Consider the following 23,634-nt stretch of genomic DNA (forward strand, 5'->3'; position numbering starts at 1 on the left):
AGGCTCTGCCCGAGAACGTCTTTAAAGAGAAACGAAGCACGTGCAGATGTGGATGTATTTGTAGAGAAAAGGGTTTGCTAAATCAAGATTTGATTTGATTTAACTTATCACTGGCTCTAAGAAGCATTACTTTATGGGAAAAATGGTAATATGTTTTCTTGTTTGGACCATTCTCTGCAGACATATATCAGTGTGTATCACCTCATAAACTGTGAACTAGTTTCTTCTGACTCCTGCAGGGACGAACATACAAACATCAAACTGTATCTAGTGGTTTGTTTCAGCATCTCTGGTGCTGCTGGCCACTGCTCTGTTTATTGTGTGTGTGTGTGTGTGTGTGTGTGTGTGTGTGTGTGTGTGTGTGTGTCTCTTTGACCACTGTCATTACCAGCTATTGGCCTCAGGGTGAGAGACAGCCACTCTTAGACCTCTCTCTCTGTCTATTCACATCTCCATTAGTTTCTTTGTCCTGTCGTCCCCCCAGGTTTCTGTGTGTGCGTATGTGTGTGTGTATGTGTGTGTTGTAGAGTCTCTTTCAGGGAACAGGGACAGATATTAGTGCCCCCCTCAATGTCTCCTCTTTATCTTTTACACCAACAGGACTCAGGGCTTTCGACCTATCAGCTGAGCTCCTCGTTTGTCCACTCGTTGGCATAGTGTGCGAGCAAGAAAAGATGAGATTAGACAACATATCTGATGCTGAAAACCTCGAATCTCCATGTTTAGTGATTTTCCATGTTGTCAGACAAGTTGAAAGGTTGTAAAAAAAAAAAAAAAAAAAATTCTTCAGGCCAGAACAACGGCTCATAAAAGCTTCCACACCCCACTGAACAATCACACACACTGCAGTCGCCTGTTAGTTCCTGAAAAGCTGACATACATTTGGGAAATAAAAGGTTTTCACACAACAAAAGTCAAATAGTTTTAATGGAAATGCACCATGGTGGATGGAGCTGGCAGTGGTTCAACTGAAGTTTCTATTTTTCTACAGTCAAATAGATCTGCTCTATTAATGAAATGGTTTTCCCCTTTGAGGTATAAATAAATAAATAAATAAAATTAATTACCTCAAGTGAAAAATGTAATTTTGTATTGTTGGTTTTCCTAAAACACGTCTTGTTTGTACCTCCACCAGCACCAACTGGCTGTACACCTACGTAGACAAAAACCTACCACTCTTTCTGTTCTTTTTCACAGAGCCAAGCTGGCTGTTTCCCGCTGTTTCCCGTCTTCATGCTAAGCTAAGATACCCAGTTGCTGGCTGTAGCTTTATATTTACCACACATCATTTTTTTCATCTAGCTCTTCAAATCAAATAAGCGTATTTCCCAAAATCCCCTTTAAGTTAAACTGTATTTCTATTGCTAACATTATAGTAATAATAATAATAATAACAATTTATATAACACCTTTCAAAACAAAGTTACACAGCGCTTTACAGTAAAAACAAAGAACAGTCAAGTAAATTAAATCCAACAACAAACACCATCAGTAAAGAAAAAGCCATAAGATAAAAGTAACATTGTTCACTATCAGTAGGCTACTTTTCACTAGCCTTTCCAAATGATGCATTACGCCCAGACGACACAGCTTGCCTCACATTTCGGCGCCACAGGTTCAGCCACACAGCCTGCGTGAGACGCCGCTCAAGCCTCGCTGCAGTGGAGCGTCATCTATCATTTTTCATATGTGAGGCATGCGGTTCTCAGCAAAAATATTCAGTAATTTTCATAATTCAGTAAAATTCATATTCAGTCAAACCCGCAAAAAATGACACCATTCACTATAGTTTCAAAGTCTAAGCTTTATCTGAATATAAATAAATATAGATATAATTATTTTTTGATTTTAATAGTTATATTGAAGGAGAAAGTGGAAGCTACATGTCTACTATATAGTCATAGTCAACTAAATATAGATTACATTTATAATGAAATGAAATCAAACCTTCTACTATTTATGGCCACTATCAAAGGCAAAGTCTTATGAGCTTTTGACATATGAAATATGGTTTACAGGCTGGTGGCTGACAAGCAGGCAGGTGAGTCGGCAGGAACAGGCCACATGATAATAAACACAGGTACCAGGTACAGAGAAAACTCTAGGAAACAAGAACAGGTTGCAGATTCATTCGGAAAACAGGCTGGAACATAAACAAACGTTCTGACAATGAGCTGCTGTGAAGTATAAATAGTAGCTGACGAGGGAACTGGGTTCAGGTGTGTGAGCGGTCAGGGAGACTCGCGTGATTACAAATAGAAAACAGGTGAGCAAGTGGGAACGGGGACAGAAAGCAAGTCCGGGGACATCTAGTGGGCGGATGGAGAATGGCAGGTCTGGGGAAGTGAAGGGACAGAACATGGTCAGGGAGAAGTGAACAGAGGCCCGAGGAGAAGATAGAAAGATAGATGTAGAAAGATGGAGCTTGTAGCAGCAGCGCCGCAGCAGTTGAGCGAAGTAGCTGTCATGCACAGGTGAGGAAAGCAGCGCGGCCCAAGGCTAACTCTGAGAGAGATGATGGACTGTATTTACCGTGTATTGCCATTAAAGACACGGAGATGAGACTGAAACTCTGTGAAGTGTTTCTTTACACTCTGCTGAGTCTCTTTGAAGTCTTAGAAAATGGAAGCATTCCCTTCTTCAGGTTGCTGTGAAGCTCCGACCTGCTTTTATCACACTGAAGGAAATATTTCGGCTTTTCCTCTTCAGTCAGGAATCACATTGTTGCTTATGTGTGTGTGTGTGTGTATGAGTGTGTATGTGTGTGAGGGATTATAACCCACAGCTGCTAGCCTCTCTGATTACTGACTGCCTGGTCAGCCTGGATTAGACTCACACACACACACACACACACACACACACACACACACACACACACACACACACACACACTACACAACATATTATAGTAAAGGTAAATGCACATATTTCATTTCATTTTGCTGCTGAATGCTCAGTTCACTGACTTGCTCTTTCTTTGTATGCATCTTAATCTATGTATGTGTGTATGTGAGCAAGTGTGTGTGTGTATTTACCTATGTGTGTGTGTGTTGTGTAATTCCCAGCTCAATAGAGCAGATATATTTAATCCTTCCCTCGCTAAAGCTGATGTCAGCATCAGCTGGCTCTGTGTGTGTGTGTGTGTGTGTGTGTGTGTGTGTGTGTGTGTGTGTGTGTGTGTGTGTGTGCATTTTGTAGCTAATTCATCACAGTGGCAGATTAACCAGCTGTCTGCAGAACATAAAGTCGACTACTAACAACCAGCTGGAAGAGAGAGAGAGAGAGAGAGAGAGAGAGAGAGAGAGGCAGTCAGGTAGAGACAGACAGGTAATGTGAAAGCAGTGGAGTCACTGGGATAATTAAACTTTCCCATTGCATTTCCATCAGTTACAGATGTTTCACCTTCCTTACAAATTTTCACACAATTTTTATCTTAGTTTGGTATGTGGAAATACTCTAAATACTACAGTACCCATGAGCCTCAGCGCCTGTTTATATAAAAAGTTGAAGTGAGACTGAAATTTTCAGGTTCCAGGAGCAAGAAAACCTCATTTAAACTCAAACTGTGTGAAATGAGTCCCTCGTTCACTCATTCACTACTCTCTATTAAACAGACGCTCACTTTACACTGAGCAGTAAATTGCAAATATCTGACACTTATCAATGATCATAATTTTTGCTTCATCACTAACAGCTGCAAAGCGTTTCATTAGGTCAGTTTCCTTCAACCTGTTTTTAGGTGCATTTTCAATTTAAGGCAGAAATTTGAAAAGATCTTGATATATATCTTCTCCTACCCATCCACCCCCAGCCCCCATTATTGCCACATTACTGTAAACTACCATATCATCACAGACATAGATTACTTTTTAAAAGTAAAGAATCACCCATGTGAGTATATGTTTTATCACTTAAACAACGTGTCATTAAGCAGAACATCTCAAAACAGATCCGTTTACAAATGTAATTCAGTTATACAAACATTTTTTCATTAAGCAGAAAGTGAAAAAAAGAGTTGCGGTAAACTAAAGATGCAATGGAAAATTTTATTTTGCTGACATGACATGTTCCTAGCCCAAAGATGTGCTACGATTTCAGAGCACTTGCTGGCTCGTGTAAATCCTCAGGTCTTCAAGTTCTTCTTCTTCTGATGTTTTTTGTTGGTTGGCAAACAGCTTTTTGGTGCATTACTGCCATCTTCTGGTTGTCGATAACGACGCTCACGTTCAGTTGTTGCAAACGGATATGTTCAGCTCACGCGTTCATGCACAACACTGATCAATCATAAATTAACATTTCCTCAATGTATTCATAGAAAAAGAAATCTAGGCTGCATTACTGTCCCTTTAAAACACATTTGCTATTGCAAATCAGTTTTATAGTCACTGTGATCAGCAACAATACACTGCACCATAGCTGCTGTGCAAGGTGACCCATGGGCATGGAGTAACAGTAGTGGCTGCCTAATTCAAGTCGGTTAATGTTATAAATGTATAAATGATAAATTATGCATTCGCTTCAGAGGACTTAAATGTCTGGCATTTAGCATAGCTGGTTCAGCTGGTGCATTGATGTTGATACTGGAGATATAGAGACCTTCATCTCTTCTCCAGTGCAGGCTGTATGACCACCAGCAGCTGCTCCACCATCATGTGAAATGAAAATTACCATTACCTGACAGCGTCTTCTGAGCCAGTACTCAGTGGTTTACCATTAATATCTTAATGAGCTATCCAAAGTGAAGTGAATTTTAATACAGTATGTACAGTAGTGATGTACGTAGGTCATGAAAAAAATGTGTGTGTGTATGTGTCTGTCCGGTGAGAGGTCATGTGACTTGGCAGAGCTGACACGACAACAGATGGACACAGTTATGGACTGACTAACACACACACACACGCAGTACACTGGAAGCACACACATATGTCATATGTCATCCTTCCTCTCTCCTCTTGCTCATTATTTCATCACTTCACCCTGTGAGTGTTTGATGCTTAGCATGCTCTGAATCCGGTGTCATTCAGGCCTCATACCTGTCTATCTGTCCACCTGTCTGTCCTCCTGTCTGTCCTTCAGCGAGTGTCTCTTCGTGGTCGTTACTGTGGTCTTTTGGATGTCCAGTGTCACCTTTTATATCGGCATTGCTTGGGGTGCTGCTGTGTTGGTTCGCTGCTGTCATTTCTCTGGTGTTTCTCAGTATATCTTTGCTAACGTCTTGGAGAAAATAAAAACAATTGTCTCTGCTATTGACAGATATGGTGTGTGTAGGAAATCCCATTCGTATTTATACCGTGTCATAGCAGGTCACAACTGAAAGTGGCACAGCGAAATTCATCAGTGTGTTAGCTAAATATTTGGCTCTGGAAGTTTGATGAGGTAGTGACTACTCACACGGATACTTGGTGAACTGCTGTAGCTCACTTTCTATATTCTGTGTCGAGCAACAAACATCTTCTGTCCCATTTTACAAATAAAATCTGACACAAAAAGATTGAACAGCTTGGAGTTTTTTTTTATAATCATCCATCCAAATGAGCACACCAGAAATGATGTACATAATTATTACATAATTAGCAATGAAACATGAAATGGACTATATTCAACCTTATCTAAAACACATAACACTTCCTTCCTGTGCTGTGCTGTTAACCGCCCCCTGGCATTTTGTTCGTAGGACTGTACATGATTTCAGTTACAGTTACTGTAGAGGGGGAAAAAATCTCAGCGCTCGTAAGGTTTTAATTCATCATTATGTGTGAGCATCTGGTGTATTGTTGAACTGGTTCTTATTTATGTCACCTATAAATTAATATTAAAGGTTTCCAACACCAGTGTTTTGTCCTTTTTCCTCAGGGATGAAGACTCCTCTCAGCCCCTCTCAGCTCCTGGAGAGCGGGCAGATCTTTGCCTTTGGGGGGATGTGTCAAGAGCTAATGGACACACCCACACCTACAAGCATCAGTCTTTCCGTCCAGCAGGCTCCGTCTCCAGGTGACCGACATGTTCCTGCACCAGTGCTCTGCATTATCTCCTGTCATTCCATTACATCCTTATTGTTTTCTCCTGAGGTCTGACTCATCCTTGTAGTTTTCTCATATAACCCATCCTTGTTGTTTTGTCCCAGGTCAGGGCGGGGCCTACTCACTGTGTGAGGTGTGTAACCTGCAGCTGACCTCCGATGCTCAGGCACAGCTGCACTACAACGGCCGGTCTCACCTTCGGAGAGTGCGACAGCTCCAGGCTGGAGAGAAGGGACAACATGTGGCAGGTACATTACAACCACTACTGTCGTGTGACTGTAGTAGCAGAAGTATCTGCATGAATAGTTTTCAACAATTAGCTTAGGAGGCAGTAAAAAACATTATCTATGTAACTGGGAACAGAGAGCTCCTGAAGGGATTTTTGAAATTAAAGATTAAGTAATAGTGATCATAAGCTGTGTGCACAGGAAGACAATAACTTTTAGCAGAACTTTATGCAGCTGTAATATTTTTAGCAGTTGCAGTAGCAATAATAGTAGTAGTACTAGTAGCTTCTGCAGAAGTAGCATTAGTCATAGCAGTAGCGGTAGTAGTTGCAGCAGTGGTAGTAGTAATAGTAGCAGTAGTAGTAGCAGTAGTATTATTAGTCATAGCAGCAGTAATAATAGCATTTGCAGTAGTAGCAGCAGTAGTAGTAGTCATAACAACAATAGCAGTAGCAGCAATGGCAACAGCAGTAGTAGCAGTGTTATCAGGATCAGTGGCAGTAGCATTAACAGTAGCACCAGGAGTAATAACAGTAATAGCACCAGTAGCAGCAGTGGTTTATTATTGTCAGCTCCCTTTATGTGTTTAAATGGGTTTTAATGTGATGTCTTTGATTCCAGCAGGGGCTCAGGCCAGGTCTCTGCCACAGGCCACAGGGCTCAGATCTCAGCCTGCCGGGCTAACTCCGACCCCAGGCCTCAGCCCAGGCCTCAACGCTGCACCAAGCACAACTGCAGGTAGGACCAGTTCTGCTACAGCTTCTACCGCTCCTGGTGTACACTGCTGATGGTGACTGATGAATCCCATATTTTGTCTTCTGTTAAAAGTTGCACTTGAACACAGCACAAAGACTACACCTGACATGCATAAACATTCTGTACCTGCATGAGAGGAAATACCTAGACAGCAGTCTGTCATGCAAGTTGTCATGGTAACCACAGGGACATTAAGCGCTAAAGAGGACTTTAATTTGTAAAGTCTGTCTGTGACTGTCTGTCCGCTCAGTGAGAGTGACTTTGGCTCATCCATCGTCAACAGCTGCTGGCCCCTGGGAGAGGTCAGTGTGTGTGTGTGTGTGTCTGTGTGTTGGCTCTCAGATTTACCCTCAAAAGGGTAAACTTACTCTGTATTAACTCAGATCATCACTGCAGTTTTACACTCTCTGAGTATTGTTAGCTCCGCCTCAACACCTGTCAGTTGCGAAGTGATGCATTACTCCTCAACACTGTTGGTTGGTCCACCACTTTGGTCAAGACTGAAACATTTGAAGAACTATCTATTAGATTGTCATGAAATTTGGCACCAACATTCATGGTGCCCAGAGGATGAATCCTACTGACTTTTGTGGTGCCCTGACTATTCTTCTAGCGCCACCAGCAGGTCAAAGTTTTCACTTATCCGGTGAAAGTGGATTGGCACAATATTTGGCAGTGTAACATCCATGGTTTCATTTGTTATCTTTTGAAAGAACCAGACTAGCTGCTTCCCTGTGCTTGTAGTCTTAATGCTAAGCTAAGCTAACTGACAAACTGGCTGTTAGCTATAGCGTCATATGGACAGACACGAGGGTGGTATTGATATTGTCGTCTAAATCTCGACTAGAAATCAAATCCCAAAATGAAAAATTTTCCCTCATTGATATCGGTAGCTATTGGGCAAGGCAGTATTTTGATTGTTTTTCATGGTTTAATCATTGCAGCAGGATACAAAGTTGTTCCAGCGCCCTCTGCTGGTGAGATCACAGTTAACGCTTTTCACATTGCCTGGCCCTCTGTGGTTCTGTGATCAGATGTGACTGGAACAGTTTCAGAGCGTCTTCAGTGATTCAGACCCAGTTTTTTTAAAGTCAAACTGCTGGTCAACAGAGTGAGAGTGTGCTGTGAGATGTAAAGGAGTTAAAGTGGAGCAGACAGCAGCAGGTCATTTAACTGGGACACAGCCCTGCTCTGAAGCCAGACTGACATTTCTCAAAGACACCATCAAATTTTGCCTGCATTGACTCTTATCATTGCATCATATTTGATGGTATAGTCTCTCAAAGTATCTGTCTCCACGAAATCTGCTGTGGTGACATCTTTATGTGAGTCATGTTTCAGTGTGGTGTTTCAGATTGTTGTCCTTACTTTCTTGATCAAAAACACAATGCACTTCCATTGAAAATCTACTATTTTAGCCCTGAGTGGAACTGACTTTTAGGTTGGACTACATAAAAACATCAGTTGAATATAATATAATATTATATAATATAATATAATATAATATAATATAATATAATATGATATAATATAATATAATATTAACATACAAACACGCCTAATTACAGTATGTGGGACGATGATATCAGGAGAGACAGGAAACAGAAAGACAATCTCACACTGATATGCACACCCACATACACAGGTGTGTGTGTGTGTGTGTGTGTGTGTGTGTGTGAGAAACAGCTGTAATTACATACTGTTGGTCCATATCAGTGTACAGTCTACAATAACACTGATTAAAGATTAAATCTCTCTCTGCTGGACACACTCAGACACACACACACACACACACACACACACACACACACACACACACACTCACCACTAAACCTGAATGGTCATGTCTTTGGCTGTCTCCCTCTTTCTTTTTCTCTCTCTCTCTCTGTCCATTACGTGATGCTCGCTCAACCATGAAAAGCTCTTTGGCCTGAACTCAGCTTCTGCAGGCCAGGCTGAGCGTGTGTGTGTGTGTGTGTGTGTGTGTGACAGTGACCTGGCTGGCTGAGCAGCCTATCAGCATTCAGGTCAGATGACATCACAGCCAGTACAAACAGTTGTGCTGCAGGGGGACAGGCAACACGATATGTGAGCCCCTCAATCAGTAACTGTTAAAGAAACTGGAATCACTTATTTGTATGAATTACTGTCTGTTCTTCAACTTACAGGGATCACAGGGATGATTGCTGGGATGAATCGGGCTATAATGTTAAAATATTTTGTCTTCTTCTCTTTCCTTTTCCTTTCTTCTATTTTTTTCTGAATGTTTTTAAAAATCAAAATAACTCCCTCAGTGGCACTAAATCTGCACACTGTCATAAAACTGTATCTCACCAGTCATGCAAGAGCTCACATCCTTTACTTAGGTAAATGTACTGTAGCAATAAGACAGTGTAAAAATACTCCATTATAGGTAAAAATCAGCATTGAAAATTTTACACTAAACTGAACAATCATAGGAGGCTGCTATGTAAACAGATAATGAATGACACTTGTGTAATTGTGATAATATAACATGTAATGTATGAGAAGTTATAATTAACTCTTAAAATGTCATCATAGCTGCGTTACCAAAAAGACAATATTTCTCTCTAAAATGTAGAAGGGTTCTTCTGCCCACTCACTGTGTGTAGCTGCACCGCTATAGTATGCAGCAAGCTAACACACCTCCAATAAAGGTTGAAGACAGGAAAAGCATTTGTAGTATTTACTGGAAGTCATTGTGATACTGTGAACAATACTGGATGAAACCCAATAAATTCAGTGATGGTATTTATAAATCAGACAAAAAGACACACCACAGTGTTGGAAGAAGTACCCAATAGGAGGTAAATACAGTAACTTGTGAACAGTGTGAAAGTACACAGTAAAATACATAACACTTAGCCAAACAGTAAACTGTTAAAAATAAATGAGGAATTAATGGACACAAAGCTGCTACAATAACAGAGTAACCTATAGATGGAGTTCCAACAAGGAAGAATAAATGTGTTGCTCGTTAACATTTGCTTGGTCATTGATTTGACAAAATAGTGGTTAAACAATGTTTTTTTAAACTGCAACCGCCAAATCACTCTGACAAGAGTGGTTGCTATAGCAACAAAAAGTTCAACTGAAACCAACTGCTGGTGACAAAGTGTGAGTAGACACACAGAGCAGCATAAAACTGAAGTAAAATAAAGTGAAGAAGCTCAGATTGTATTTAAATACACTGCTTGAGTAAATGTGTTAATTTCCTCCAGTGTCAAACACATACATTATGTACAAAGGTGAAAGTGCACACACATTTTAAACACGCTTCTTTAAAATAAACACAAGTTTACTGGAGCAATAATCCCTGAAGACTTTACACATTTGTCCTTATTAAAGACATTTGTAATCGGACATTGGCTGAGCAAGAACCTTCCTCCCAAAGGAAAGTGGACAGATTAAAGGAAGCGTGTGAAATGGAACAAACTACTAACAAACTAAAACTATGGACAAAAATATTTGGAAAAAAAATGGCATCCAATAATTAGCAATGATATCTTCTCCCATGAGACTAACAAATAAAACAGTGATTGTTAATGCTGTGCCATAGTCCAACTCTGTTGTTTGTTTGTTCTTTATTTTTGCTTTGTTTTTTAAAGAAAATTAAATTGAAAGAAAAAAATGACAAAATCAATCCATTAATTAAAAAGGCGGCTTAAAAATACAGGATCAGAAACACACAGGAGGAGTCAGAAGGAGAAACAAAGTAAATTACATAATGAAATGATTTATGATTTTCTCAGACTGACCTTGAGAGAATGTCACTGTTTATACTTCATGGTTTGGATGTACCGAGGCTCCTCTCACCAAAGACAGCTGTGTGTTCTCCTCAGTGGCAGTCAGTGACCACTAAGCGGCACTATACACAGTCATACACACTCAAACACACACATACACACTCATACACACACTCAGTCACTAATGAAAGAAGTGAATTCCCATGATCCACATGCTCAGTGCAAATGAAGAGATTAAGTCACATGAGACTAATAACATTTACATTATTAAAGCTCCTCTCCTCTCTGTTGCTGGGCACTGAGGACAATGACACTAATGTGCTTTGACCGTCTTGTGCGTTGTGATGTGTGAAGTATTTTGAGGACGGTACTTGAAGTTTATTTTTTTCTCAGGATAAAATATAAACTTTCCTTTTTAATGAGAACCTCGGTGTTCCTGATTGGACGTTTCTTTAGTACGGTGAAAATGTCAGAATCAACCCACCGTTTCTTTCCTTTTCATGTGGTGTGTATGTGTGTGTGTGCGCACTATTTCTAATTAGCTCTCCTGGGCTAATAAAGGTCAACATGTTGTCCTGCTGATACCCCATATATAATGAGCTGAGAAATAGACAGTTATTAATAGACACAAATTGCAGCAGTGTGTGTGTGTGTGTGTGTGTATGTGTGTGTGTGTGTGTGTGTGATGGAGAGATTGAGCAGGTGTTGATGCGTGGTCTTGCGTTGATGTATTCAGCAGTGTATGAATAGACTCTGCTGACAGATTCACACACTCATAGTGCTGTACAGTGGTGACAATGGGCTCAGAGGGGGAGGTCGGGAGGTGGTGCCTGGATGGGGGTATATATGACCCGTATATATGACACACATCACCACCAGTACACAACTTGTAATACTAGAGGAACTAGTAGAGGCCTGGTAGAAGACTAACATAGAACCAATCAACATGTCCATGCATGTGACAGCAGGAGACTGCTGAGGACTAGTAGGAATGATAATGAACTAGTGGAAGCCAGGGAGACCTATAGGACTGGTACAGGACTAGTGAAAAACTGTGGAACTAGCAGATAGTAAAGGACTAGTAGAGCTCTGGTTGAGGACTGGTAGGATTGGTAGAAGATTATAGGAAAACTGGTAGGGCTATTAGAATGGGTAGAAGACTGATATGACTAGTAGAGGTCTACTAGAAAACCAGTAGAACTAACAAAACAAGCAAAAGACTGGTAGGAGTAGCAGGAGTAGAAGAAGACTGGGTTGGTCTGCTTGAGGACTAAAAGGCCTGGTATAGTACCTGAAGAACTAGCAGAACTAGTAGAAGACTGGTAACTCAAATATAGTAAAGGACAGGTTGTATTGATAGAGGATTGGTAGACAACAGCTTGGACTGTGGCACTATAGTCAAAAGATCGGTAGGACTAGACAAGGTATAGTAGAAAACTGAAAATGCTAGTGTAACTAGTAGAAAACTGGTAGGATTAGTCAAGGTTTAGTAGAAAACTTGTTATACGATAGAACTAGTAAAAGGCTGGTAAATAAAACTGGTAGGACTAGCATAACTAGATCTAGTCTAGTGTAAAAGTAACCCTGTGACTTGTGGAATAGATAATAGAAAGATCTTAGAGGACTGGTAGGTCGGATTGATCGAGGACTAGCAGTTGTAGGTAACCTGTGGAGGGCTGGTAGAAGAAGTTTTGCAGTTCACAGTCTCACTATTTATTTTTCTCTTTCTGTCTTTAATTGAGTTAGTCGTACCATTTTTCTTCCTTTTTGGTTATTTCATTATATGAATCATTCTTAATCTGTTTCCTTTTCATTCTTGTCTAATTTAATTGTGTATTTTGATTTGGAGAATGGAGGAACTCAAAGCTTATAGCCACGTCTTCTCTCCTCTCCTCTCCTCTCCTCTCCTCTCCTCTCCTCTCCTCTCCTCTCCTCCTCTTCCCTGAATTTGAATCACGATGCCATGAACTGGGTGAGAGCGAGTGAGCAGCACGGAGATAGAGAGACAGAGAAAGAGGGATTTCCATTGAGACAGAGGGGCTGTCATCACCGCTCACCCTGAATATCATCACCTCAGTGATTCACATACACTGTCTCTTTCTTGCCGTGTCGGTCGCCCTCTTCTATCCACATACATACACACACACACACACACACACACACACACACACACAGAGACACACACACACACGCATGCATGTGTCTCTGCGTTCACACAGATAGACAGTCAGACGGCGATTCTCCGCTATTTGGTTTGTGTTTTCTCTTCGCTGCTTTTTGATATCGGGGGAGCAGATGATAGAGAGGAGAGGGAGGAGGAGGAGGAGGAGGTGAGACAGCTGTCTCCCTGTTGATGATGTGGAGTAGTTTCCTAAGTCGAGGTAGGAAATCCTTCTCCTGTCTATTTCTGTTTAAGCTCCAGAATTAGCTGATTTGTTTTTCATTGTTAGTGTCTATTTTCTGTGTCTCTTTGCATGATTATATGTGCACTGTGTCTGCACACAGGTGTGTCTTACGTGTGAGTGTGTTATTTTGGTGGGGGTGGGTGGGGATGACATGACCCGGAGGTCATGACCTGGACTTAAACCTTGAACTGAGGTTATAGTCAGGTTATAGTCTCTCTCTGTAGTCTCACATTGTGCTCAGTAAAAATGGTGGTACCAGTCAAACCTGTCATCGTCTCAGAGACAGAATCAGCTGTTCTCCAGAGGGTCATTATAATTATTGAGTCATTTACAGATCACAACAAAATATCAGATTTTCTAGGGCTGTTTTCTACTTACTGTATTTGTTTTGATTTCACATTTGCGAACCCATAAAAATACTGTAGTGAAACAACAGAAATTCAAAATGAAAGGTAGATGGTGTTTTCTCTTGGCTGAGGTGTAAACATTTTACTATAGATAAAAGGAAGATGTGACAAATGCTGATGGGAGATGATTTTATGTTGTTACACAACCAGAGATTTGTACTTAAATTGAAATTTAGTGCATAAATTTAGTGGTATATGATGATGTTGGTTTTTTAATTTCAAATGTGCTGATTTAGTATTTGGATTTGGTTATTCAAACCTGTGGAAATTATTCCAGCAGTATTTGAACATGTTGCTGGTTTCATATCAATGTAACCAAAAGACTGTGGAGACCTTCCAGATATTAGTTAATAAAACAGTTATTATACAATAGAATAGAAATACACCTTGACTGGTATGTCAAGGTGTATTAGAACAAGACTAACAATGTGATAGTGCTGAGAGTCCTGTACACTGTTCAGTCAGTATGGATGTGAACGCCTCAATTCGTAGCTAAAATTCTTCACTGTAACCACAGTGATTGTTTCATTACAAGTCCAATGTTGTGGACGTCAGAGACGACAGCGTGAGCGAGACCGAGTGTACAGCCACGCTAGCAGCTTTGTGAAGCTTTATGAAAACAACATTGCTTTGAGCTAAATGTCTTAAATATCAGCATGCTAACATTCAACCAATGACAAAGCTAACATGCTGATGCTAAGCAGGTATAGTGTTTACTATGTACACCACCTTAGTTTAGTGTGCATGCTAAGATTTGCTAATTAGCAGTGAACACAAAGTACACTTAAAACCACACATGTGAAACACACACTGTTGCATTAGAAAAAAAGTCAGATGATCATCAAAGACAGCAGGATGTGTCCTCCGGAGACCATGAGTGCATACACCAAATCTCATGACACTTCATCTGTTAGCTGTTGAGATAATTCAGTCTGGACCAAAGTGGTGGACAGACTGACAGCAGTGTGGCTAATTATCTGTCATCTTCTCTTTCTGTATATGCCAACTTATCTACCTCAAAAAAGTGAGCAACATTTTGGCTTTTGTTTTCAAATTTCTGGCATTTCCGCTCAGGATTTTTTTTTTTTTTTTTTTGGCGTAAATGAACAATGCACCTAAAAGCAGGTGGATTGAAAAGTGCTTCCTGTAGAGGAACAGTCTGAAAAACAGAGGATTTTGCTCACTTCAGATCTCTGCTACACACACTGCGACACACTGTGCAGCCTCTCCTGCCTTATTTGCTCTCTCTTAAATGTGATGATCTTCTTATGTGTGCTCAACCTGGAAATGTGACTGCCACTATTCACGCAGAGAAGGACTGTTTCCAGGTGCACCAGCAGCTAAATGAACATTTATTGTGCAGAGAACTTCCAGAACATTCCTGGAAGAAACACTATTTTGGAGTAGGAGAAAATAATGAGATTGGTCCATTGAATCTGTGACTGCTTGCTGTGTGTCTGTCTGACATTCCTCTCATTATAGATGGCGTGACTGCTGTTATTACCCACACACTGCTGCTCATCACCACAGAGCAGTGTGTGTTTGTGTTTGTGTGTGTGTGTGTGTGTGAGTGTGCGTGAGACAAAAACACACACAATGGATTCCCTTGTCCAGAGTGTGTCTGGTTTTATTTCTGCAGATTAAACCTGAGCTTCATCCTTCACTGCTTATAGATGTTGTTTGTTTTCCTCTGAAACTGACACATAAAATCCTAAGTTTGTGAAAATGCAATTTAACCGATACATCTAGGCTCTGTTGTGTCTTTGGTTGTTCATTACGGTGGCATTTGTTGAGCTTTGCAGTTGTCCATTATGGTTGCAGTTGCCAGGTTGCTCAGTCTGGTTTCCTTTGCTGGGTTTTTTCAGAGTAGTTCTAGTTGCTCTGTGGCCTCTTTTAGTCAGAACCAGGCTCATTTAACACAGAGATATTCAAGTCTGCGTCACTGGTGCTGCAAAAAAAATGAAAATCCCTCTTAGATGAATGTTTTAGAAAAAAAGGAGTGATCAGATAAGAAACATTCTCCACTGTTCTCAATGATTTCAAAGTAAAAGTCCCTTGTCTTTTTTAGTGTTAACATTTAGGGCTGCACCTATTATTTTCATTATTCCACAATCCAATCATTTATATTATTTTCTTGATTAATGGATTAAACATTTGGTCTATATAATGTCAAAATATAGTGAAAAAACCCTGTTTTAATGTCTGACAGCCCGAGGTGATGTATTTGTATATTTGTTTTATTTGGCCAAATGTCCAGATCCAAAGATATTCTGTTCACTCTCATATTGACCAAAAAGCACATTTGGGAATCTGGAACCAGGGAATTGGTTTGGTATCTATCTTTGAAAATGACTACACTGATTAATGAATGATCAGAATAGTTGTCAATTAATTTTATGTTAATTAACTAGCTCTGTTTCCTTTATTTTAGCACAGCCAGTGAGCTAAACGTCCTCAAATAAAAGCAATTTCAAAGTTCTTGCAAAGGTTTCTACAGTGTAGTAGATTTTCTTTGTGTCTTGAGCTTGAACCTGAGTTTGTCCAACACTTCTTGCCGTACAATAGCGTCCCAAAGTGAGAGAGATCTAGAAATCTACGGGTCTCGTTTCTATGAAATTTCCTGATAACATTCCTGCTCCACAGAAGATGCACCTCTTAGATTTTAATGACACCATGGCTTTTCCTCTAGCGCCACCGTCAGGATAAACTTAACTACCACTACTGGTAAGACTGGAAGAAGAGCTCAGTCACCAGTATGTTGTTTGTTCATATACATTGTTAGTTTGATTCTGAATTTCTACTGTAGGTGGACATGCTCTGTTTATGTTAGTTTCTACTGTTTTCTACTGAGTCTCAGACTGGAGCTCTCCTGTCTGTTTTCATATTCCTGATTGGTCTGCTGTTTGTGTGTGTGTGTGTGTGTGTTCATTTTGGATGAAGAAGGATCTGAATGTGACCTACTTACACACACACACACACACACACACACACACACACACACACACGCTTGTTATGTTAATGTGTGTTTCTCTGCATAATAATAATGCAGTGTGATGTCTAATGCTGCTGTCAGCAAAACCACGCTCAGTCTATGTCTCTCTACCACTCTCCTTCTCCGTGGATAAGGAATGTTTAAGATGCAGATGAAGGTAGTAAGACGGGTTCTCCTCCCCGTAGAGTCACTGGTGTATTAATATCCTGCGTTCTTCCAGCCTTCGTCTCCAGCTGCAGTGATTTCAGCAGCAGTGTTTTCTGCAGTGGGAAACCAGTGAGGGATCCTGTCATTGCACTGTAAGGACGTCCACGGGCGAAACTGGCACCATCAAGGCTGCACATGTACCCACATGCACTCTTTAGTGACATGGGCATGAATCGGGGGGGGGGGGGGGGGGGGGGCGGTTATGGAGCTGATGGGCAGTTTCTTTATTCATATTCAAACATTTCAGGGGAATACACTTGTTACTGAGAGTGAAATGAGACGCAGGACAGAGCTGGAGTCAGGACGTGGTTCGTCTAGCTTCACATAAGGACTGGAAGCAGAGGGAAATTTCTAGCCCGACTCTGTGCCAGCCCCTCGAAAGCTCACTAATTAACACGCTGTATCTAGTTTGTTTAACCTGTGCACAAACAGAACAGATGTAAAAATGGCCGTTTGTGGTTTTAGGGGGAGGTGCGTGCTGAAATTAGGACCCCCGTGAAAATAAGATGATGCATCTCAAGGGATTTGCGCTTTAATTAAGTTTGAATAATTAAATTTGAAATAAATTTACATTCATCAACATGTGCCAGTGTCAGTTGCAGTTCCTTGGCAAGATGTTGTGAAGTGGCGTGACAGGTTAACAAATACAAACATGAGGCAGTAAACAGCAGCTCCTTAAGCTGTTGTTTACTTTGCACCTCTGATGGTTTAAAAGTAACACTGAAAGCTGAAAACAACGTCCACCATGCGTCTGTCCTTTTTTTGGTGTGACTTTACTCTTGTATTTGTGAATATCAGTGGATCTCCTGGTTTATAGATGGTTTCTATAGTTTTCTATCCGTCTGTTTTTATGCACATTTCCAATTTTCATTCGAGTGGAAACAGTATTGTCAAAATATTTTTTACACTTCACTGAAATAGAAAACATAATGCAACAAAGTGCAATAGAAATAGATATAAGACTGAATCATGACATGGTGACTTAAATGTCAACAGATCTGTGTGGATTGATGAGGAGAGCCTTTTGTTTCTCATATCGATACATGAAACAAACAGGAATGTCATATTTTCATCTTTTAGTTGTTCTGCAGTGGCTGAGCGACACCGATTGGAAAAATTTGCACCACCAGCTGTTTATGTTGACAAACTATTAGTATTCAAGTGACATCCACACGGATGGAAATGCACTTAAATCGCATCTTCTTTTGCAGAGTTTCCCAAAATTTCGGTTACAATCTGCGCTACATGTGGATGGAAACCATAGGCTTTGTATGAAAAGATGGAAACCCACTGAGCGAGTTACAGCAAAGTAAGTTCCTGCCATCAACAAACAACTGAAACATTTGATATCGCACTTTATTTTTAATGTTTATTACCTGTGAACCAGCTGGTTTTGTGTCCAACACACACACACACACACACACACACACACACACTGCTCACTGTGTAACAGGACATGGTGTGAACCGACAACAACTGCTCTCTGATCTCGTCGCACACATACAGACACTCAAAAAGCAGTGACTGCAGCAGGGTAATTTAATCTTTAATCCTCCAATATAATCTGTAAGTAGTGTGTGTGGTCTCTCTCTCTCTCTCTCTCTCTCTCTCGCTCTCTCTCTCGCTCTCGTCCTTTGGGATAGAGTTTCCTCTCCCTGGAGGAAATGGCAGCAGGGGATTAAGAAGTGACACACACACACACACACATACAGAAACACACACCTGACGCTGAGGGTTCGGGGGTTCAGATAGCGATGACACATGCCACTCTTGCTCCAGTCACCTGATACACTCGCTCTCTCTCTCTCTCTCTCTCTCTCTCACACACACAGAGTGAGTGGTGGGTGTGTTTGGCTGTTGCTCTTTGGTTTGTAAAAAAGACGACAGCAGAGTATCACAGACGGAGAGAAATCGGCAGAGTACAGTAGACGACGGAGACGGTTACAGTAGAGTACAGTAGAATCGAATAAATACAGAAAGGGAAAAAGACAAATCTGGAGCGAGATAAAGAAAAAAAGGCGTCTGGTTCAGGTAGGAACCTTTACATCTTCATGGCCATCCTCGCTCTTCCTCATCTTCTTGCCTACATCACTTCCTGCCGTCTTGTGAGAGAAGTGTTTCTGCTGCTGTCGGTTTCACTTCGACTCCGTTGGTTCGAATCACTTTACAGTCTGATTAACAGAGAAAGCAGATGTTTCTTTTCTTCTTTTCTTCTCTGCTGAGTTGGAGGGGGACACCGTGAAGCTGATGATATGCTGATGTTTACATCACAGGAAATACTCTGTCACACAGCCATACTTTATTCACCGGACTCTGACATTAGTTAGAGATTTAAGAATATTGTGTTTTCGTGTTCAAAGAAAACCGGATTTGTTGCTTTGGTAACGCTTTATAATATTACCCACGATTCACTGTGTAATTTTGTCGCATGAATCAAGTCCCAATAGAATACTTTCTAATGGCGCTTAAATGTAAGTCCAGTGGAAGAAAGCAAGACGATGGGGATCAAGGGAGCAGTGACTGGGTATTTCAGAGGAAAGGAGAGGTACTAACACTGAAGAGTTATTGTAAACACTGAGGAACGAACAAAACTCAAGTTTGGGAAAGATGCTGTTTACGACCTCGTTTTATTGTGTAATTAAAATGATGATAAAAGGAGAACAGCTACACTTCTCACCGCACGTCTTACCATTACTGTTTAATGTCAAATACATTGTAGTTTCACTCATTGACAAACATTACTGTGATGTGAAGGAAAGATCGAATATTAAAAGGTGGTGCTCAAATTTTACAGCTACACCCACAATCCAGGGATTTATATATGGGCTGCAACTGTTAATTAATCAGCAACTATTTTGATAATTTAACAATCATTTTATTTTATTTTTTTAAGCAGAAATGTAACATTTTTTGCTGTTTCTACTTGCTCAAATAAGATGATTTGATCGCACCGTTGCCACACTTGACAGTAAAGTGAATATCTTTAGTCAGGCATTTTTCCATATTTATTGCCATTAATATGTTCCCCTGCATTTTATGATTTAAAATAAGCTCACACTGCAGTAACTTGTAATGAGTAGGCGTTGGTAGCAAAACAGTGCACAGCCCTGAAAGGTTTCTCTCTGTCAACTGAGGAGAAAAAACAACATAGTAAAATCATCTATAGCATATCTGTGTAGGTGGATCACACTGTTCCTACATTTAAACATCGATAGGAACTAGTAAGTAATTTAATTGGGGCCTGATTCATAAAACAAAATTACACTGTAGATTGCAGACTGCATTATAAAGTGTTGTCATTTCTTTGTATTGGAAAAACTTTTCACAACACAAATATAAAATGTACCTTCTTAAAATGTTCAACTTTATTACATAAATAAATTACATGAAGGAATACACTTGATTGTTCTGACGAATCCCTGAAATAATGATAGTGGCTCCTCTGGGGCTTTTAATCGAGGGTGATGAAGACAGCGCGCGCCTCTAAGCTGTTACTGACTGACCAGTCTAGGTTTTATTTATATTCAAATATGAATTCCCTTTTCTCACCTGGTTGTCTTTTGCTAATATTATATTTGTGAATGGATTTATTCCTTTTAATTTTTTTTTCAATGGTTTTGTGTATCTTGATTCTTTGATTTCGTTCGGTGATATTTGCACATTATTATTTTGCATAGCTCTCATAGCTGTGTGTGCTTTCTCACCTGGAGTTAGAAATCACTAAAATCATACAAGAAGACAACAACACTTTAAACAGTGCGATAAATCAGCACACAATGAAGCTGCTTTCACACTCAGCCTGTGTGGTGCCGGTCAAACAAAGTGTTTAGGCCGGTGTGGAAGCTGTCATTCGACCTCTGGTGTGAGGGACCATTTGAAAAGGAGGGTCTTGGTCTGGTGTGGTTATTTTGGTTTGGTTGATTTGGTCTGGGCCAAAGTTAAAAAAGAAAGATCTGTTGCTGTCTTTCAGTTCTGGTCTGCTTTGACTCACTACAATTGAACCAAGAGCTGTAAACATGACAGGCAACAACTTCACTGCACCTAATGACTACATTTATCTCCTCTGGTGTCACAAAGAAATCACTGATTGCTGAAGACTATAACTTGGCCTCATATGTTATAATTTGTGACAAAGAATCGTTATCTTCTTTTGTTTTATGTTAACTCTACACACCTCCGCCTTAAATCCTTTCCACTTCCTGATTGGCGCTCATGTGCTGACGTGCATGCATGTTACCATGGTAATCAAATGATTCTGTGTAAATATAGGCTACACAGATTGTTTTCTTAGCAGTTCACAGCCAGAACAATGGATTGAAGAATGGATTTAATAGTAGTTTTTTTCTTCACATACCTACTATTGAAAAATCCTGCGGTTGATACGTTTTGCTTTCGGACCTCAAACGATCCTCATCAGATCTTTTTCGGCCGCTTTCAATCCAGTTATTTAATCCGCAGCGGAGTTCAGACAGCAGCTTTCACACCAGCCCAAATGAAGGTGTGAGCTAAACTACAACTGTATTTAATCCACATGCTGATCATGGGAACTGTCAAGGAATCTAATCAGTCATAATGTGAGCGGGGCGATTTTCCCTCATACAATGGAAAGTTAAAAGGATTTATAACAGAGCTGTGTTGTGTAATTTGGCCTTTCTCTCTGTTTGTCATTATTCATGATAAATAAGCAGTTACAGCTTGTACCACAAATTCTCATGGTAAACTGTCAGTTAGCAAGCACATTAGCTAGGTTGCTAAGATTGAATCGTAGCATTAAAACTGTCTGTGCCTCGTTTGTGGAGAAGTTTATACTCTGACAACAAAAGGCTGGGATAAAGTTGGATGGTGCAATACAGCTAATAAGCCACGATTTGTTCCCTCAAAGGTCAGTGCTGTCAGCACGGCTTGCTATTGATCAACAGTGTTGTCTGTGTGACAATGGAAGAGGCGTGATGATTAACTGACTTGGTGCCTGCAGGAGGAAATCAAAGCATCTCAGTCATTCAGAAATACACTGAATGACTGAGACACTTTGATATCTGCTTCAACATATTTACACAGACAGACACACACACACACACACACACACACCAGAAGTGCATTGCGCAGTTGAAAGATGTGTTGTTAATGGCCCACTGGTTGCTGGCGTGCTAGTTTTATTTTAATTACACCTACGTAGCGCCGTGTGTGTGTGTGTGTGTGTGTGTGTGTGTGTGTGTGTGTGTGTTTGTGGTCATGCTACTTTTATATATCTAGCTGAGTTCAGTCTTTAATTGGGTTCATGTGGACAGTCCACCCGATCAGACACTTTCATCCAAAAGAGATTTTTTTTTCATCCACCTTTTCTCTCCTCTTTTTTTCAAACTCAAACCAACATGCAGCTGATTTTTTCTTTTATAGAATCAATTGTTTTCACTATCTATTAATCTGCTGATTATTTTCTCAATTAATCAATTAACCATTTTGTCTATGAAAAATTAAAAAAACTGTGAAAAATGTGCTGTTTAAAGATTTTAGTTTAATGTGACGTCTTCAAATGTTTTGTTTTGTCGGACTAACTGTCCAAAACCCAAAGACATTCACTTCACTGTCATGTGCGACAAAGAAAAGCATAAAGTCCTCACTTGCGAGAAGCTGGAACCAGTGGATCTTAAAAAAATGACTAAAGCAGTTATTCAAAATTCTGTCGACCACCTACATAAGTTTTCAATACCGCAGATGCTGTTCGTCAGTTTCTGCAACTAAATTAGCCTCGTTTGGATTTGCATGCCGGGGTGATTAAATATCAACCACACTTCTTAGTAACCACACCCACTGGCCAAAATGTGGAGGTGGTTTGTAACAGATGACACAGAGCTCTGCAGGTCAGATCAGTTACAGGGTCATTCTGACAGTACAGCAGGACACTGTGTGAGATTTTCCTCATTACGTCTTCATCACATGAGCTTCCAAGCATTGTGTGTGTGTGTGTGTGTGTGTGTGTAAATTTATGTGTGTGCGTATGGGTGTGAATGCCACAGATGACCCTGGCCGCAACCACATCATAAATCTGACCACTGCGGAGAAAACGAGACTGACCACCAGGAAATGCAACCACTTAAAAAAGGGTTTAGAATCAATTTATAGATCATTTAATCCCAAATGCCGCCGCTGATGTCGGCAAATACTAACCAGGAAAGAAACCCTGATCATTTCAAACGTTTGGAACTGTGATATAGTGTGATAATAATTAGAGGCCTGGTCACACCAGCATTTAAAAAGGTGAAATTCTGTGATTAGTGGATCTGTTCACGAGGGGCAAAGTAAATCCCCAGTTCAAGTTGATGCACCATCTGGTCATCATACACCCACACAGGTGATTCCAGTAGTTTACCTGCTAGTGCTGCGAGTAGTCAAGCTTCTATATATGAACCACTCTGTGTTGTGACCAGGCCATTACAACAGATTTAAACTGGTCGGCTCCAGTATCAGACTGATGTAAACCAGTTAATTCTAGTTCCAGTTGCAGACTGGTTTGATCCGATAGAGCCAGTTCCAGTGTCAGAGTAGTCTAATCCACTCACGCTTAGTTCCACGATTAGACTGATCTAAACTGATCAGTAGCAGTTTCAGTGTCCAGCTGGTCTTAACTGGTCACCTTTCAGTATCAGACTGATCTAAACTGGTCAGTTTTAGCATCAGACAGTTTCAGTATGAAACTGGTCTAAACCAATAGGATTCAGCTGTAGGGGTCAGACTAGTCTCAACCGTTGAGTGCCGGTTCCAGTGTTGGACCGGACTAAACTGTTTCATCATACTGGTCTAAGCTGTACAGTGCCAGTTCCAGTATTGGACCGGTCAGTTCCAACCTTTCAGA

General features: G+C 40.5%; 1 protein-coding gene across 1 annotated transcript in view; it reads left to right on the forward strand.

The window, feature by feature from the left end:
* The first annotated feature begins 5,855 nt into the window (after nt 1–5,855).
* Nucleotides 5,856–23,634, forward strand: part of znf385b (zinc finger protein 385B) — a 30,477-nt gene continuing 12,698 nt past the window's right edge. The window contains exons 1-3 of the mRNA XM_022741309.1: nt 5,856–6,014; nt 6,088–6,268; nt 6,869–6,985. Coding sequence (XP_022597030.1) covers nt 5,856–6,014; nt 6,088–6,268; nt 6,869–6,985 — 457 coding nt within the window. The remainder of the gene's footprint in view (nt 6,015–6,087; nt 6,269–6,868; nt 6,986–23,634) is intronic.

This window comes from Seriola dumerili, unplaced genomic scaffold, assembly GCF_002260705.1.
Source record: "Seriola dumerili isolate Sdu_G_001 unplaced genomic scaffold, Sdu_1.0 BDQW01000052.1, whole genome shotgun sequence".
Classification (NCBI taxonomy): domain Eukaryota; kingdom Metazoa; phylum Chordata; class Actinopteri; order Carangiformes; family Carangidae; genus Seriola; species Seriola dumerili.